Source organism: Callithrix jacchus, chromosome 2 (assembly GCF_049354715.1).
Source record: "Callithrix jacchus isolate 240 chromosome 2, calJac240_pri, whole genome shotgun sequence".
Lineage (NCBI taxonomy): Eukaryota > Metazoa > Chordata > Mammalia > Primates > Cebidae > Callithrix > Callithrix jacchus.
In genome coordinates, this window is record NC_133503.1 from 102,756,404 (window position 1) to 102,773,043 (window position 16,640).

Sequence of the window (16,640 nt, forward strand, 5' to 3'; positions counted from 1 at the left end):
ATCACGAGGTCAAGAGATCGGGACCATCCTGGTCAACATGGTGAAACCCGTCTCTACTAAGAATACAAAACAAATTAGCTGGGCGTGGTGGCGTGTGCCTGTAATCCCAGCTACTCAGGAGGCTGAGGCAGGAGAATTGCCTGAACCCAGGAGGCGAAGGTTGAGGTGAGCCAAGATCGTGCCATTGCACTCCAGGCTGGGTAACAAGAGCAAAACTCCGTCTCAAAAAAGAAAAAAAAAGCTGCAGTAATATGTAATGGATTTTTATAATGATTCACTATCAACTTTCAATGTTGACTGTTTTGGAAAACGGTGCAAAAAGTTATATATAGAGAGAATATAATTTATGTATATAAAAATAGTTACATATTTATTTGTAACTAATATAAAGTTGGTCATGATAAAGTGATGTATCTCTCAAACCATAAGGATTAATACTAAGTACCTCCTGACAAAAGCTAGGCATGTTTCAAGATTTTACTCCCTCATTTCCATCCTCAGCTTTGTCTATTGCTCATAAATTGATCCTGAGGTTTTTCTTTGTAAGTTTATTAGTGGGAATATTATATGTTTCATTTCCTCTGTTATGTTTTGTTTTTAGTGCTTAGTTCTGCCTTTTGTTTACTTGTGATTAGTAATGCACTTTTATATTACCGTATATATTAAAATATTACTAATAATTAATCGTCTGTGTTTTTAAGTTGGTGTAAAGGCATCTTACATTTGTCAGCCAAGAAGTGTGGAGTGAAAGAATGTTGAGCATAACATAGAGGAAATCCACACTCTCACTTTATTAAACCTTTCATTTAAAAGAGGGAGTTTTGCTACTATATGGAAAAGGTTTTTATCTTTTTGGATTTTGTTTTTGTTTTTCAAAGTGATAAATAAGAAACCCAGGTTATACTGATCTAGTAAGGTGCACATCTTAGGTTAGCACTAAGGAGTCTACTCCTTGAGCTCAGGCCAGAGATGACAGTGTCAGTCCATGACATGCAATCTGTGTTGTGTCTTCACATATCACATGGTATTCTTTGTTCATAAATTTTTATTCTAATATTCTTTGTTCATAAATTTTTCTAAAGATTAGAGTGTAATAGTCAAACAGTATCACAAAGCATCAGTCACATTTCTTGATGATAGCAGATGAGGAAGTAATAGGGCAGGTTGTTAGGGAAGAGAGGTTTTTATTTTATGTGTCATGTAAATACAAATACATTGATATTTTTAATTCACAGAAGCATGTAGCACACCCAGTAGCTAAGGTTATAGTTCCTTCTTGAGAGCTCGTGAGCGAACTCTCAGGTTTTTTCCTGGATGGCTTATCATTTGCTGTTTAGTTATTCCCATGTTCTCTACAATGATGTTCATGTCCTGGATTTATTTCTCCTAAGTAAAAATCTGAAAGACCTGTACTAAATCCAAGAAGCTCCTCACTAAAACAGTTAAGCATTTGATTCTGTCTTCAGCCTGTTTATTTAGCAGTATCATCTGTAAAGTCAGTTATTTGCATGTAGCAAATCAAATTCACGAAGCTTGAAGTGAGTTCATCTCAGCTTAGAAATTCATAGAACAGCAGTGTGAACTTCCATGTGTCACTTTTTTTCACACCAACTCTCATGAATAAGACAGATACTCCCTCAAGAACCCATGGTTTTCCTAATGAATTGGAGTCACCTGTGAGTACTGTATTTGTGACATGCACATTTGCAGTTGAGGTCCACAGGAAGGACACCATTTCCTGGATCAAACCACAGAGTGCAAATATTGTGCCCTAAATAACACACTAGTTACTGTAAATGTCAGTAGAGGGAGTTTTTCTGACTTTGATTTAATGAAAGCCTACAGCAAAGCCAGCTGTTAGCACTTCTTAACTGCTTGTCAGAGCAACCAGGGGAGATAGAGAGGACCAAAAACACTTTTTCTCTATACTTTTGTTTTAAAATTAAAGTACTTTTCAACAGGTGTTGAATAGGGACACTAGGGACCCTATACTCCTTGACATTATTTAGTTAGCGAATTTAGAAACTCTCCTCCAGAAGGGTTACTTGGATCCAGAATTACATAAGGAGATTTTGTAAAATTTGTTTTGAAGTTGTATATTGAATCCTCTCACCTGCAAAAGAAGCATTTTTGTGTTCTGAACTTCCCATGAGGAATAATTTAAAAATTAAAGGAGAGAGACAGCACATTAAATGCTGGTCCCTCTCTTTGTCACTTTGGGTATTGCCAAACTAGTTGTGAGCCATATGTGATTTGATTGATGTCATCTGCTTTTTCTGAACAAAGACACCACTTGAAGCAAACACATAGGGAGGAAAGTATGCGACGCTTGTTTCTGTAATTTTTGTCATTTCTAGAATGCATTAGTAAATACATGTGGTTTTTAAGGGTCTTAGTGCCCTTGGAAATTCCTTTGACATTTTGCTGTGGATACAGAGGGGAGATAATCTTTCAACCGTAGGGAAAGTTTACAGTCTTATTATCTTGAAGAGGAGAAGAAAGTTTCTTCCTCAAGTGATTTATAACTTGAAACATGCTGTCATGTTTTGGTAAGCCCACTTTATTAATTCCATCCTTCTCTGTGGCAAATTAAAAAAAAATGTACCATTGCAACACAGTACTTTCTCAATAGCACATTGTACTTATAATAGCATGATGGAAGTTACTGGGCTTGGGTTAGTCATATAGAATGTGGAGCCAAGTTCTGAGTAAAACCTCTAATTGAATTACCTGCAAAAGCACTGACAGACAAGCTTTCAGGACCGACAAAGCTCTGCTTTCCGCAGCAGAAGTAGATCACCTTTAAGTCTGCCTTGTAACCCTCTGTTACTCCTTTGGGCCGGCACTTTCACCTTGAGCCTCCATTGGGCCCGTTTTCCTGCAGTAGAGGAGGAGTGTCGCTCTGTGAAAGCAGGAGAGCTCACACATTAGCCTCTCGATTTAGAGAAAATTGATAACAGATCAAGTTAAACGGAAGAGGCTTTGAAATAAAAATCCAAAGTATTTCTTCACAGATTACTCACATTCTTGCATGATTCTTTTATTCCATTCAAAAGAGAAGGTCAGGATGTGAAAGTAGCTTTTCTATAGCAGTGAGACCTGAAATGTACTGTTTGTTTTAATTGGGGGAAAGAATTAGAGAACGTTCCTAATTGTTCAAGTCAGAAAAGAATATATTGTCGACCATTTCTATGTGAAAATGAAGAGTAATATGTGGTTGTTTTCTTCTTTCTCTCCTGCTCTCTCTCTGTGTTATCCACAGCCTCTGCAATCCCAGATAATGGAAGAAGGTCCTGTCTAAAGCTCAAAGTCTTTGTGAGACCAACAAGTAAGTCCCCTAGAATGAGCTTCAGAGGGTGGCTTCACTGCGCATGCTTTATTGTGTGGTCTGGTTCACAGCGGTAAAACTTTTTTTACTGTTAAATCTTGTGTGGTATCTGTTTTGTATATCAACATTCATATTTTAGTTTTCATCATATTTTTTCTCATTCTTCATGATGCTTTTACTTAAGTACACAGCAGTTGCTAACTTGTTGTTTCTTAGACTGTTGTACATGCAGAACAAATGGGAACAATATTGGCATTTGGAACATGCCATTGATTGTAAAACAATCTCTACATAAATAAAAGAAAAAAAAGGAGAGAAAGAAAAAAAGAAAGCAATGGGAGTTTAAGGGTGTCTTCACTAACATATTTGGCTGTTATCTCTATTTTTGTTATAGATAGCTGTATGAAAACTATAGGTGTTCATGATCGTGTTTTCGATGTTAACGACAAAGTAGAAAATTCATTAGAACCAGCAGGTTAGTATGCTTAGAGAATCTCTTTTAACAAGTGCATCTATTTCTCTGGTGCTTCAGTATTATTTTCCTTTCTTCCTCTCTGCATGTTTGCATGTTATAGTTCTGCTTTTGCTCATTGCTAGTGATGCTGAAATGACTTATATTCTACCTCATTCCTCCAGTATCTTTGTGTAATGCATGTTAGATAAAATAAAACTTTTCTTTTTTGGAATGGGTTTGAGCTAATGCGGTATCCTAATATAGAAGCCCCATCAGAATGCTAAAATCTCACTGCCTTTTACCACATCCTCAGAGCATGCTGGTGAATCACTCTGAATATTAAAGAATCTATTTTCATATAAGACAGATAACATTTCTATTGTGTATGTTTATAAAATTTTCTTTTTTATCTCCAAATCTGTAGATAAAAGTAATAAGACTAGTGCACAAAATAGAAACTAATTCAACATATTTAGTTTTCTCTAGAAATTTACATGCATCATTGAACTGACCCAAGGAACTTTATTTTATTTCAATATTATTTTTGCTATTGTCAACAGTCATTGGTCTGGAGAAGTATAATCACATTGCCACCACAAATTCACACGTCTCTTGCTGCCACAGATGTACCAGTAGCCTGTCGAGCCAAATGTGATCCTTGCTTACTGAGGCAAAATTAGTTTGAAGGATAAATAAAATATTTCTGCTATTGACTTCCACACTCCCAACGTTTCCCATAACTAAAGAAAAATGAAACCCACAAAAGCACTTACTGAGACATTTAGTCTGTCATATACCATGGATAATAAAAACCTTTTGGCTGAGCGTGATGGCTCACAGCTATAATCCCAGCACTTTGGGAGGCCGAGGCAGGTGGATCACGAGGTCAGGAGATTCAGACCATCCTGGCTAACACAATGAAACCCCATCTCTACTAAGAATACAAAAACTTATCCGTGTGTGGTGGCACACACCTGTAGTCCCAGGTACTTAGGAGGCTGAGGCAGGAGAATCGCTTGAACCTGGGAGGCAGAGATAGTACAGAGCCAAGATTGTGCTACTGCACTCCAGCCTGGACGACAGAGTGAGAGTCCGTCTCAAAAACAACAAAAAACCCTGTAAACTATCCATTTGGCTATCAATTCAGTCTGGCCACTTAATGAAACCAGATTAACTAGGAGGAGTGATCACCCTCTGCTAACTGCTTATGGAGGAGTGTACCTGGAGGCCCTGTGTTCCCCTTCCTCTGTGGCATCCTCTTCTCCCCCACCCACTGCAGATCTTCACTGGTTTCCTTGCCCATCCCTCTTGACCATCTCAATGCTTAAGGGAAATAAAATTATTTCCTCTTCACCAAGAGATTTGAGCCCCTTTATGTAAATAGAGATTTTTTTTTTCTATTAGTAGCAGTAGAATTTCTCTTCCTTATGGTCCTGGAAAGTAACGGGTAGTGAGGCCCACGTTTTCCTCCAATAATATTATCAAGACTGCACAGTCAATGAGCCTTAGGGAACCTTACCCTGAGTAAATGCTGTGCCTCAGGACATACAATAGCTTTCCTGTTATAACTGACAGAAAGACTTAGGGTTTTTTCCCCCGAAGCATTCTTGTTTTTCTAAGGCAGGCATCTCACCCAGAGCGCAAATGAGAGGTCTGCACAATGAGCTCTCCGAGGTCTCAGAGGCTCCCCAGGGATCAGTTAGCTGCTTTAGAAAGTTTTAAGGAATGGATGCTGACATGAAAACGTTTTAATTGTGTCCTGGAAATTTGGAGCCATGACTTGGGCTTTTTAAGGTTCCAGAGTCTTCACAAGCTTGAGAACGTGGGCCATCACAGGATCTGCAAGTTGGTCGGTATCTCCCTTAAAGATCCCCAAGTCTACACTCTTCCGTCTATGGCTGAGGAGACTTGCCCATTGCCACACTGCTGGTTAGATAGATCCAGATTTAATACTCAGATCTCCTGACTCCTGTTCCAATATTAGTATCAAAGTAGTAGTCTCACCACTGCTAGAGGTATGTTCATAAAGAGAACTTAGGTCTCTTGGCTTTGTTAATAAGCCACAAGAAGGATGACCAGCATGTTCTAAACAAAAGTTACCCAGGATTATGATCTCTTGATACACGTTGTGCAGAATATAGGCATATCTTTCCCATGGCTTTTTTTCCAGGTAATCTCCACAGCCTGTCTGCAGCATGGGAGGCTGCTTAGACACCTAACAGATTGCATATTTTTCTCTGGCAATAAAGAGGCACATGGAGAACTATTCTGCCATTAGGAAAATCACCTTTGAATTCCACTAACCATACAATGCAAGATATTAAGATGCTTTCATACATGAACATATGTCACTGTATTTGGGGAAACAAGGCTTTTTCACTGAGCATTTAAAATGCACAATGGCCCAAAATTGATAGACATATAACTGCTGGAAGTTTGCAAAAATTTAGCAGAATGTAGTTAAGTGTGTGCACACGTATGCTGGGGAGTGGAGCATAGGTACACATGCAGGAAAAGCTCTTTTGAGTCAGTCAGAGCTATACTTTAAGGGCTTGCTGGTGAGCATCTTCACTAACAAAGTGAAGCAAGGTTGATCCACAATTCCTGGCAATAAGAAAACAGTAAGAAATTTGTTTTGCCATATTCTGAAATATTTTAATTTCCGAATTAAAGAAATTCTGGGATTATAGGTGTGAGGCACTGCGTCTCACACCTGTAATCCCAGCAATTTGAGAGTCAGAGATGGGTGGATTGCTTGAGGCTAAGACTTTGAGACCAACCTCGACAACACCGTGAGACCTTGTCTCTATTAAAAAGAAAAAGTGGTGTGTGTGCCTGTAGTCTCAGCTACTTGGGATAGTGAGGTGGGAGGATTGTTTAAGCCCAGGAGTTCGAGGCTACAGTGAGCTATGATCAGGTCACTGTACTCCATCCTGGGTGACACAGAAAGACTCTGTCCCTAAGAAGTGAGAGACAGAGAGAGAGAGAGAGAGAGGAAGGAAGGAAGGAAGAAAGGAAGGAAGGAAGGAAGGAAGGGGGGGAAGGGAAGGAGGGATGGAGGACAGGAGGGAGGAAGGAAGGAGGACAGCAAGGAAGGAAGGAAGGAATGAAAGAAAGAAAAGTCCAGTTAACTTTGCAGTTCTTCACCACTGTGTCGAACCTCTAAGTGAAAGCGTATTCACCTTTACCCAGCTCTGGGTGTAGACCCAGTATTTATGAACCCAGGAGGTCTGAAAGGATTCCATTGCATGATCTCAGTGATGTGTACTAATTCACCTGTCTTTGGAATGTATTTGTCTTTTTTGTTTGCTTGCACACTCTGCCTGCCAGTTTCCTATCATCAGGGATGCAGGATGATCTCAGGGCAGACATATGCCACATAACATGCTCCAAAGTATTGCTAGTGTTCTCTCCGTTACCGTTGAAACCCTCGTGTTGTGGAATCCTGTAGCCAGGAGGCAGGACTTGATTTGGCTTCTGAAGAGGAACATTTTCTTCTTCCAATCCCATGTTACAAGTGCTAGAAATTCTCTCATATTTAGGTGTAGTTTCCATTGGGATAGATTTTGCCTGTGAATTCCTCCTTTGAATTCTAAAATTGCTCAGATTTACCCAAATGACAGCCAGTTTCTCATTTCACTTTTGGGGGCTGTAGAATCTCCCAACATTGAGGCCCAGTTCTAATCAAAGGAAGCTTTGTGGAATCCTGAACGAGGAACAGCATGTTGCAGGAAAAAGAGAAGAATCATGATGCCCTAATGGCATCCTTTTGGGGGGCAGGAAGATGTATATTCGTTGAGTGCTTATAAAAGGTTAATTCCAAAGATTGTATATGATTAAGGGACTGAAAGGCACACTTAGCCTCATATTTCACTTAGATGAAAAACAAAACCCTTCTTCTCCATTATCCTGTAAGATCTATTCCCTGTGTCTTGTGCTGAGTGGACCTGGAATAATGGATAGCCCTCACAGAGCACCTAGAAGGGACTGAGGTGGTGATGAAGGGGTTCACACCGAGGATCTAAGTGCTAGCTGGGCACCTCTAACAGTACACTTCCAAACTGTACAGGAGAAGGATTGGGCAATATGCTAGTAAAAGTAAGATGGAGAGGAATCCAATAGCTGATGCAATTTCAGGTATTTAAATATGTGATATTGTTAAATGAACTCTGCAATCCTCAGGGTTTATGGTTATTTCACAATGAAGCCTAAAATGCTCCATTGTTTTCATTGACAACATATTGGTGCTCTTAAGAAAGTGATTTGGATTTTAATTTCAGGGCTATTAAGGGCCTTTACTTCTACTTCCTGTTAACTACAGATTTAATTAATACACTTGCAGGGCTGAAAAAGAGCAGAGAATAGAGGAGAGTCTGAAGGTATTTGGCTACATTGTACGGGACTTTATATGTATTTTTTTCTGCACTCATTTATCTTACCATCTTTCTTCCTAACCTTTTCTAGTCTCCTAAGCTAAAACCACTCACCGTAGGTTCGCTAAGGTCCAGGAAAGGAGCAGATTTGACAAGGGGATGCAGCAGCTTTTATTGGAGAGCAGGCTAAAATAATAAGAGCACTCCAGGGAAGGAGACTCAACACTGAGAAGACTTACCTCATTGGGAATGGATGTGATAGAAAATTCCCAAGTGAACATATCTAAAGCAGGGGTCAGGCTGAAAAGTGGTTACTTTAGGACAAATATTAGGGAATGTGATTCTACCCAGTGAAGTAAAAACACCCTTATTGTAACGTGTGTGGTAGGAAAATATAAATGAGTTCAAAATATTGGTTAGTTAACTCATTAAGGGGTTTGAGATGGTCATCCGGGGGTATTTAGGGATTATCCTTTGAGGCCAGTGTAATTGAGAACAACCACTAGAGCCTTGTTACCATTCTCTGACCCTTGAGCAATTCCCAGATGGCAACTGCTAAACACCTACAGGAAGTTTCTCTTATGCTGAGATAAAATCTGCAAAAGGGCTCACTATTGGCACCCAAAATGTGTTATTCAGAGATCCCTAGTCTAAAAGCTCGAGTGGCCAGTTATGGTGGTGCATGTCTATAATCCCAACTCTTTGGGAGACCAAGGGAGGAGGTTGGTTGAGGCTAAGAGTTTGAGACCAGCCTGAGAAGCAAAGCAAGACCCTCTCTATCAAAAAATTTTTAAATGAGGCAGACATGGTGGTGCACACCTGTGGTTCCAGCTTCTCGGGAAGTTGAGGCAGGAGGATTGCTTAAGCCCAGGAGATCAAGGCTACAGTGAGCTATGATTGTGCCACTGCCCTCCAGCCTAAGCAACAGAGCAAGACCTTAGCTCCAAAAAATAAGTTAATTAATTTAATTTAATTTTAAAAATAAAAGCATGAGTTAGGCCAGGTGGAAAGAAGAAGACAGGCAGCTGCGGGCAGAGCGTGGCTCCTAGGCAAGCCTCCAACCTCTCTTTGCTACTAATTGCTGCAGAGTTCTCATTTTGAAGTTAAGCCTGTTAATCATGCAGATCAGGAAGGCTATCCAAAGTCAGAGGCAGCCTCATAGAACACTTTATAGCTAAATAAAAGAAGCTTAACTCACTTAATCCATTTTATTTAGAGGAAAATTTGCATCCACGCTGATAATTTATGTGCCAAGCTTCAGCCCGATAAAAATAAAAATAGTCAAGTTCAAGTAATTTAATCTTAGAAGTACAGGGTTTGTAATAGAAATAGCACCATAATTGACACCTAATTGTAGGCAAACTAGTGGGCATAGGTTTATTGAAGTTTACAGGGCATGATGTATAGTGTATCCAGAATGCTGTTGTTTTGGCATTTCATTTGTCATGTTTGAAAATTCGTCTAGGCATCCAACAACCAGGCATTCAACACTAATCCTATGAAGCAGCTAAGAGAAGGGAAATGGGCAGCGCATTCTGGTTAACCACTACTGTGCCAACCTAACCACCCCTTCCCCCTTCCCCCACCAGGTTACTTGCCTGCCTGTGTCCTCTTAGGTTTCAAAGGTGCATTTAGATATCTGAAATTTGTGCAGGGCGTGTCTGACTACTGGCTAACCAAAGCAGCTCACATGCCAAAGGTTACAGTGTATGCATAATTTTCCCCCACAATTCTTAAGGAAAGTATTAATATTGCTGAGAAAGTCCAATTTTCTCTGCCTCTTCTTTGTTTGCTGTAAATAATGAGTGATTATGCAGACATGAAAGTCAATGGTGGCACAAGGTTCATTACCCTACTTTGCAGAGGGTGGCAAGGTCTGTTAACAGCAGGCTGCTGCAAGAGAGTTATTAAGGATGTGAAATCTCATTGGAATGTGTGCTTTCTATTTGAACAGATGACACCGTACATGAGTCAGCCGAGCCATCCCGCGGCGAGAACGCGGCACAAACACCAAGGATACCCAGCCGCCTTTTGGCAATCCTACTGTTCCTCCTGGCGATGCTTTTGACATTATAGCACAGTCTCCTCCCGTCACTTGTCACAGAAAACATCAGGGTCTTGGAACACCAGAGATCCACCTAACTGCTCATCCTAAGAAGGGACTTGTTATTGGGTTTTGGCAGATGTCAGATTTTTTTTTTTTTTTTTTTTTTCTTTTAGCCTGAATTCTAAGCAACAACTTGGGGCTAGGGATCTCAACTTGTTCCTGCCTCCTTCACCCACCCCAACCCAAGCCCTGGCCCTTGACTTCTCTCACCCCTCCCAAATTAAATGGACTCCAGATGAAAATGCCAAATTGTCGTAGTGACACCAGTGGTTCGTCAGCTCCTGTGCATTCTCTAAGAGCTCACCTCCGTTAGCGCACTGTGTCAGCGGTCTATGGACAAGGAAGAATAGTGGCAGATGCAGCCAGCGCTGGCTAGGCCCGGGAGGGTTTCGCTCTCCTATACAATATTTATGCCTTCTCATTCAGAACTGTAACATGATCTCGCAGGGCATCATGTCACCATGTCAGGTCTAGAGGGGAGGTATTAAGAATAGATACAATATTACACCATTTCCTATAGGAGTGTATAAATGAACAGGCTTCTAAAAGGTTGAGACACTGGGTTTTTTTTTTAATATGACTGTCTTAAAGCATTCTTGACAGCAAAACTTGTGCTCGCTAAAAGAAGCCTTTTTTTTTCTAGGAGGCAGGTTGGGTGTAGAATGCTAATACAGAGCAGGTGTGAAAACAGAAAACTACAGGTTTGCTGGGGGTGTGTATGTGTGAGTGCCTCTAATTTTTTTGGTGACTGGGCAGTGCACACCAGATATTTTTTTTTTTTTAAATACAGATCACCATGGTGCTACAACTTTTTTTTTTTTTTAGAAACTCAAAGAGGCATTTTTATGAATAAAGTGACCTTCCCCAAGGCTGACAAGCCAGGGTTGATGAGTGCATAGTGGAATAGCTTTGGATGCTCCTCTGGGGGATGATGTGTACCAAGGAGAGGACCGAAGTGGCCAGAGGAGACGTGATTTGGCTTTGCTGGAGCGCCAGTGTGCTGTGGCCTTTCCCCACCTCCCACCCTAGTACCCATGTTTTGCTCCACACTCCATGACTGCAGGGGCTGGGACACAAACCCCTGTCACCAGGAGAGTCAATCAGCACTACTTGGGAGGGCTAAAGGGAAATTTGGAAATAAAATTCCAAAGTTTGGAGTAAAAAAAATTCAAGTGTTGATTTTATATTCTTTCCCTTTCTGACACAGCCTAAAGCGTAGGGGGAACATGTGTTTATCTGTGGGAGATAAACAAGATGGAGTCCCAAAGACTTTAACAAAATATTTTTTTAAAAATCCACTAGAATAGAAAATACATTATTTAGATATACTTTATGCTGAGAGTGAGTATATATGCTTGTCCTATTTAAACTTGTGAGAAAAAGTGGTATCCCTTGATACATTTAGAAATATGGGGGCTATCTTGTTTCATTGTGGGGGTGGGGCAGAAGGAGAATAAATGCAGGATGACCCTGTTCAAGGAATCTTAGCATGGCCAACAGGGGACTTTCCAGTCAATTACCAGGAAATGCAAGCCTTGGGGTTTCTACTGGTGGTGGGTCCGTCATGAACTTAAAAATCCAAAGCCTAGACAGGGAAAAGTGTTAGACCAATGGAAAAACAATCCAGCCTTTTTCTTCTTTTTTGCTATTGCACGACATGTCAACAGAAACCATGCCTTTCAAAATAATAAATGTGACAATAATGTAAAATGTGAAAAATTGAAAGCATTCCAGTAAAATACGGATTTTTTATATATTTGTTTTTTAAGATGTATACATATAAAAAAGAGAGGGTCGCTTTATGGACAGCCTCCATGAATGAGAATTTGCTTAGAATTGTGAGTAGTTCTGAATTAGAAAAATATGTGAATGAAAGGCAGCTGTAAACGTATTGCACCCTGGAGAGTTGTACACATGTTGAAATGTAATCTGGGCTTACCTGATCCATTTGGAGTGGATGTCGCTGCTGAATCTGTTCTCACATGGAACCATGTGCGTGGGTTTGCCAGCCTTGCAGATACAATCAATCCTATTCCCCCGTGACATCAGGAACTCCTCTAGAGTGGTAGAGTCTTATCACAGAAGGCAGCCACCATTTCACGGAAACAAAAGTTCACAGCATTCAATTCCTTTTTCCTGTAACTATTTATATACTCAGTACTCTCAGTATTATCCAGAAATACTTTTTTTTTTTAAATGAGTAGTTATAAGCTTGTTGGTCCAGTGAGATTTGGGTAGGGGGAGAAAGATACCTTCCAAAATGGATCAATAGGACCAAAATAATACTGCATGTTCTATACCCACAAGGAAATCAAACGATCCTGTAATGATTCCAGCTAGTCATAACTACGTTAGCAGTGTTAATTTCATTTTAGAAATGGTGACTTCTGTGGTTTTCCTAGCATTTGTCTCTTAACAAATGATGAAATAATTACTCATGGCCCTCTCTGCCATTGTCTTTCATTTTTTCACAGTGAAATTAGACCCCTTTACTTCACCACTCTACCACTGGAAATTAAGTAAAACAAAAATAGCAAGACTATCCACACCAGTAGACAGTATGCTTCTCTACCTGTAAGTGATGTAATCATAGCTAATGCACTTGCCATGGAGTTTTCAAGATGATTGGTGTCAGACAGTTTTCATTTTGTTTAAAAAGTGTTGGTGGCCTTTTGTGGTGTTGTTACAATCCTCTGGGGGCTTAGGAGGATGTTGATGCAACTTTGTAGCAGCTTTTAATTTCAAAACAACTCAAAAGTCTGGAGAGCAGTCATAGCTGCCACTCGGCCCCAGTCAGTCAAAAACCCCAGTGACCTTTGCCCCTGGTTGCCAAGGGCTTTGCAACATGAAGCAGGGAAATAAGGATCTGTCTGTTTAGTGGATACCGTGTATCCTTTAATAGACCAGGTAACAGTTCGTGTTAGTTTAGACTATTGTTTTGTACTGTACTTTCTTGGGTGGCAGAGGAAAGAAAAGTAAAACATTAAAAAAAAAAAAACCGCGTTCTTTAAATTCTGTATTATTAGCAACCTCTGTTGTATATAGTGTTTGATAATAAAGTATTAATTTGATTTTTATGTCTTTTGTAAGTGAGAACAATAGACTTTCAGGATACAAAACATGCATTGAGGCTTTAAAACATCCAATGTGTACCGTGGCTGAAAAAAAAGTCACAAGTGGCCGAGACACTGCTCCATACAGGATTCATGTGTGGTCATTGCCCACCCAATCTTATAACTCCATCATCTTGGGACCTGGAACAACATGACTTTTTTGATCACTGTTTTGTCCTCAGTGTTTTCAAGGTCTGATGTTGGAGCCCTGTGGTCCACCCTCCCTTCCCTACCAGCATGTTGGTTTGAAAAGGATAGGGAATTCAATAACAGTTCTGTACTTCGGTTTGGTTTGGTTTTCAGTTTGTGATGGTTTTCATGGACTGTTTTATTTTTTCCCAGGAAGAGTCGTTATCAATAATCACATGCAGCTCACTCATGGAAATGGTTGCAAACCAGTCAGTGTAGGAAGGTTAAATGGGGCTGTTTCCCTCTCTGTGTCGTTGTGAAAGGAAGAGTCACACAGTACCTGTGGATTTTCAGGGACTCTGTTTTTCTCCGGTGCCTTAGCAACGGCAGCAGCCACTTGTATTAGTTTCAAATAATTAGAAAAACAGTTTTCAACTCCTCCTTTCCATTCATTGCTCTCAGAGTTGTGGTCACTGACTTTTCTTTTAAAAACCACCTCCACCAACACGCCCCCCATCCCCCCGTTTGCCTGCACCGCCCCCCTCTTTACTTTGTAAGTTTATTTTTTTGTCTCCCCTCTTCCTTCCACGTTTTATTTCTTCTCAGAGCCGTGAATGGGCAGGTCTGTCTCTGGTTTGGCATCACTGAGTTTTTCCCATGCATTGGCCCCAGGGCTGCTAGGATGTGAGACAAATCTCCCTACAATGGGCTTGCTCCCATTGTCTGTATAGTTTAATAGATGCTGGCATGTCGGAGGTTACCCATGAGTCAAAATCCGCTTTCCATGCTTACTCTTGACACCCCATTGAAGCCACTCATTGTTTGTGCGTCTGGGTGTGAAGTCCAGCTCCGTGTGGTCCTGTGCTTGTACTGCCCTGCTTTGCAGTTCCTTTGCACTTACTCATCGAGTGCTGTTTTGAAATGCTGACATTATATAAACGTAAAAGAAAATGTAAAAAAAAAAAAACCCACACACAAACAAACCCATACGATCTGTATTTGTATATACACGTGTCCGTACAATTATACCTAAATAAAAATTAAAGATTTTCATCATTTTAATTGGATCCCTCCTTCTACTTCTTTGTTTCTTGAATGACGCCTTTATTTCAGGGGCTACTTGTACTCTGCTGATTTTTCAAAATCTTTGTGGACAGAAAAGATAATACAACATGCATAAGAGAAGGCCTGGGAAGCTCAAAGAATGCAGAGTTAGAAATGGCCAAGTATCTGGGCGCATTCCAGTTATTCTGATGAGAGAATAGTGAGATTTCAGCCTAGTCTCTGTATCTGAGCCTTAAAATAGGCACTATGACAAGCCCTGCATCCTAAAACGACTGTTAAATACAACAGGAGCTAAATACAAATTATATTCTTTTGCTTTGCACGTAGTTTTTTCACCCCATCAAAAAAAAGACCAAACAAGCATTTTCCCAGCAAATATACTGGAAGAAGGAAAGAAATAATGACCGTAAAAATGATAATAATCGCTTCTGGCCAGGCGCGGTGGCTCACACCTGTAATCCTAGCACTTTGGGAGGTGAAGGTGGGTAGATCACCTGAGTTCAGGAGTTCAAGACCAGCCTGGCCATCATGGTGAAACCCCATCTAAATAAAATAAAGTAAAATAATCGCTTCTACTGCCCAATGCCTCAATTCTCACTATGAAGGAAGAATTAACTTACAACTGCGTTACCTGAGGCAAGTCACACGATATCTTTGGGACTCAGTTTCCTTATGTGTCAATAACAGGGCTGTATAAGAGATTTCTTCAGTTTTCTAAATTCTACCATTTGGGGCACTGCAAAGCCCATTTTACATCTATGCAATGTGAGTGTGTTTTTGTCTTTGATGATGACATTGCTATAAGCACAATTTGACAATTTCATGTGTAGAAGAAAAAAAAGCACCAAATATCTGACATAATAGACACCTAATGCATTTCAAGACGTGGCTTTAATTACCCCATGTTAACATTAAACTCATTGAAAGCTTTTTATTATACTTAATTATTTGACAGGGCACTAAACACTAATTATAACTTACTGTAACCTTTTTTTGTTAATGAAGAATGACAGCTTTATAGAATGGGAAACAACTCACATTAAAAAATATGTACTGGACTACTTACATGACATTTTCAAACCAGAACAGCATTACGTTATCATTATCATCTTCACCATCATCATCAAAAGCATTTAAATGATCATGACATTATGCTCAGTGCTGTGCAAAATTAAGTTAATGTTTACAGTCCGTACTTCCAAAGCTTACACCATAAGGCAGACATTACAGGTAAGCATGACATAGTAGTGATTTATAGAGAAGAAATAAAATTCAAGCATTTATATTATACATAAAAAATAGGAGAGAGAAATACTTTTTTAAAACAATGAATGAATGGGGAAAAGTTTGGGATTATAAGATTAGTAAAATTGAGTTTAAGGAAATTACATTTAAAAATAATCAAGATGGAGTTAGGGACTTCTTACAAAATAGAAAATTTGAGTTAAAAGAATTGTAGGCTTTAAGAGAGTGCAGAAATGCACGGCATAAATTTTCATATTAGCCACAGAGGCTACTGTGAAAATATAAAAACCCAAAACACCATCAGAATGTCACTGAAGCAAATTATAGGAGTATATTGGTCCAGAGAAATCATGCATTTCTTCCCCTAAGGAAGTAGGGAAGTGAGAAATAGAAGACAATTTCAGATTCTGCTTTATATAATAACCAGGTAGCTGCTCCTGAAACAGATTGTATGTGTACCTAATTGTGAGTTGTCTAGAACCCCTTCGAACGGGAAAGCTGGACACACACCCGCACACACAGGTGAAAGAAATGGGATAAAATACAGAACACGCAAACTGTCGCACACTCTAATGGAAAGCCGACTGGACCAGAGATGGGACTACGAGCAGTGTTGCAAATGTTAATCTGGTAACAAAGCATTTGGAATGCTCAAGTCATCTAAGGTGGTGTGTAAAAAGAATGCCGGGAAAAAGGTTGGAGTCTAGATGTCCATGCATGTGGTGACTAAAACACACATGTATGTATTTGAATGCCTTATTGGAATGTGTATAATCTAGGTGGCATCTTAAAAGTTCAATATAGTCCTGATGAATTGCTCATTGAC

The 16,640-nt window shown here is 39.9% G+C and overlaps 1 protein-coding gene across 2 annotated transcripts in view; it reads left to right on the forward strand.

The window, feature by feature from the left end:
- Positions 1 to 14,566, forward strand: part of EFNA5 (ephrin A5) — a 291,250-nt gene extending 276,684 nt beyond the window's left edge. Inside the window, exons 3-5 of one of the 2 annotated variants that reach the window (XM_002744672.7) lie at positions 3,263 to 3,328; positions 3,723 to 3,803; positions 10,110 to 14,566. In XM_002744672.7, the coding sequence (XP_002744718.1) occupies positions 3,263 to 3,328; positions 3,723 to 3,803; positions 10,110 to 10,231 (269 nt within the window). In that variant the 3' untranslated portion in view covers positions 10,232 to 14,566. The remainder of the gene's footprint in view (positions 1 to 3,262; positions 3,329 to 3,722; positions 3,804 to 10,109) is intronic. The other variant, XM_008991720.5, reaches the window with a different exon arrangement.
- The last annotated feature ends 2,074 nt before the right edge of the window (positions 14,567 to 16,640 follow it).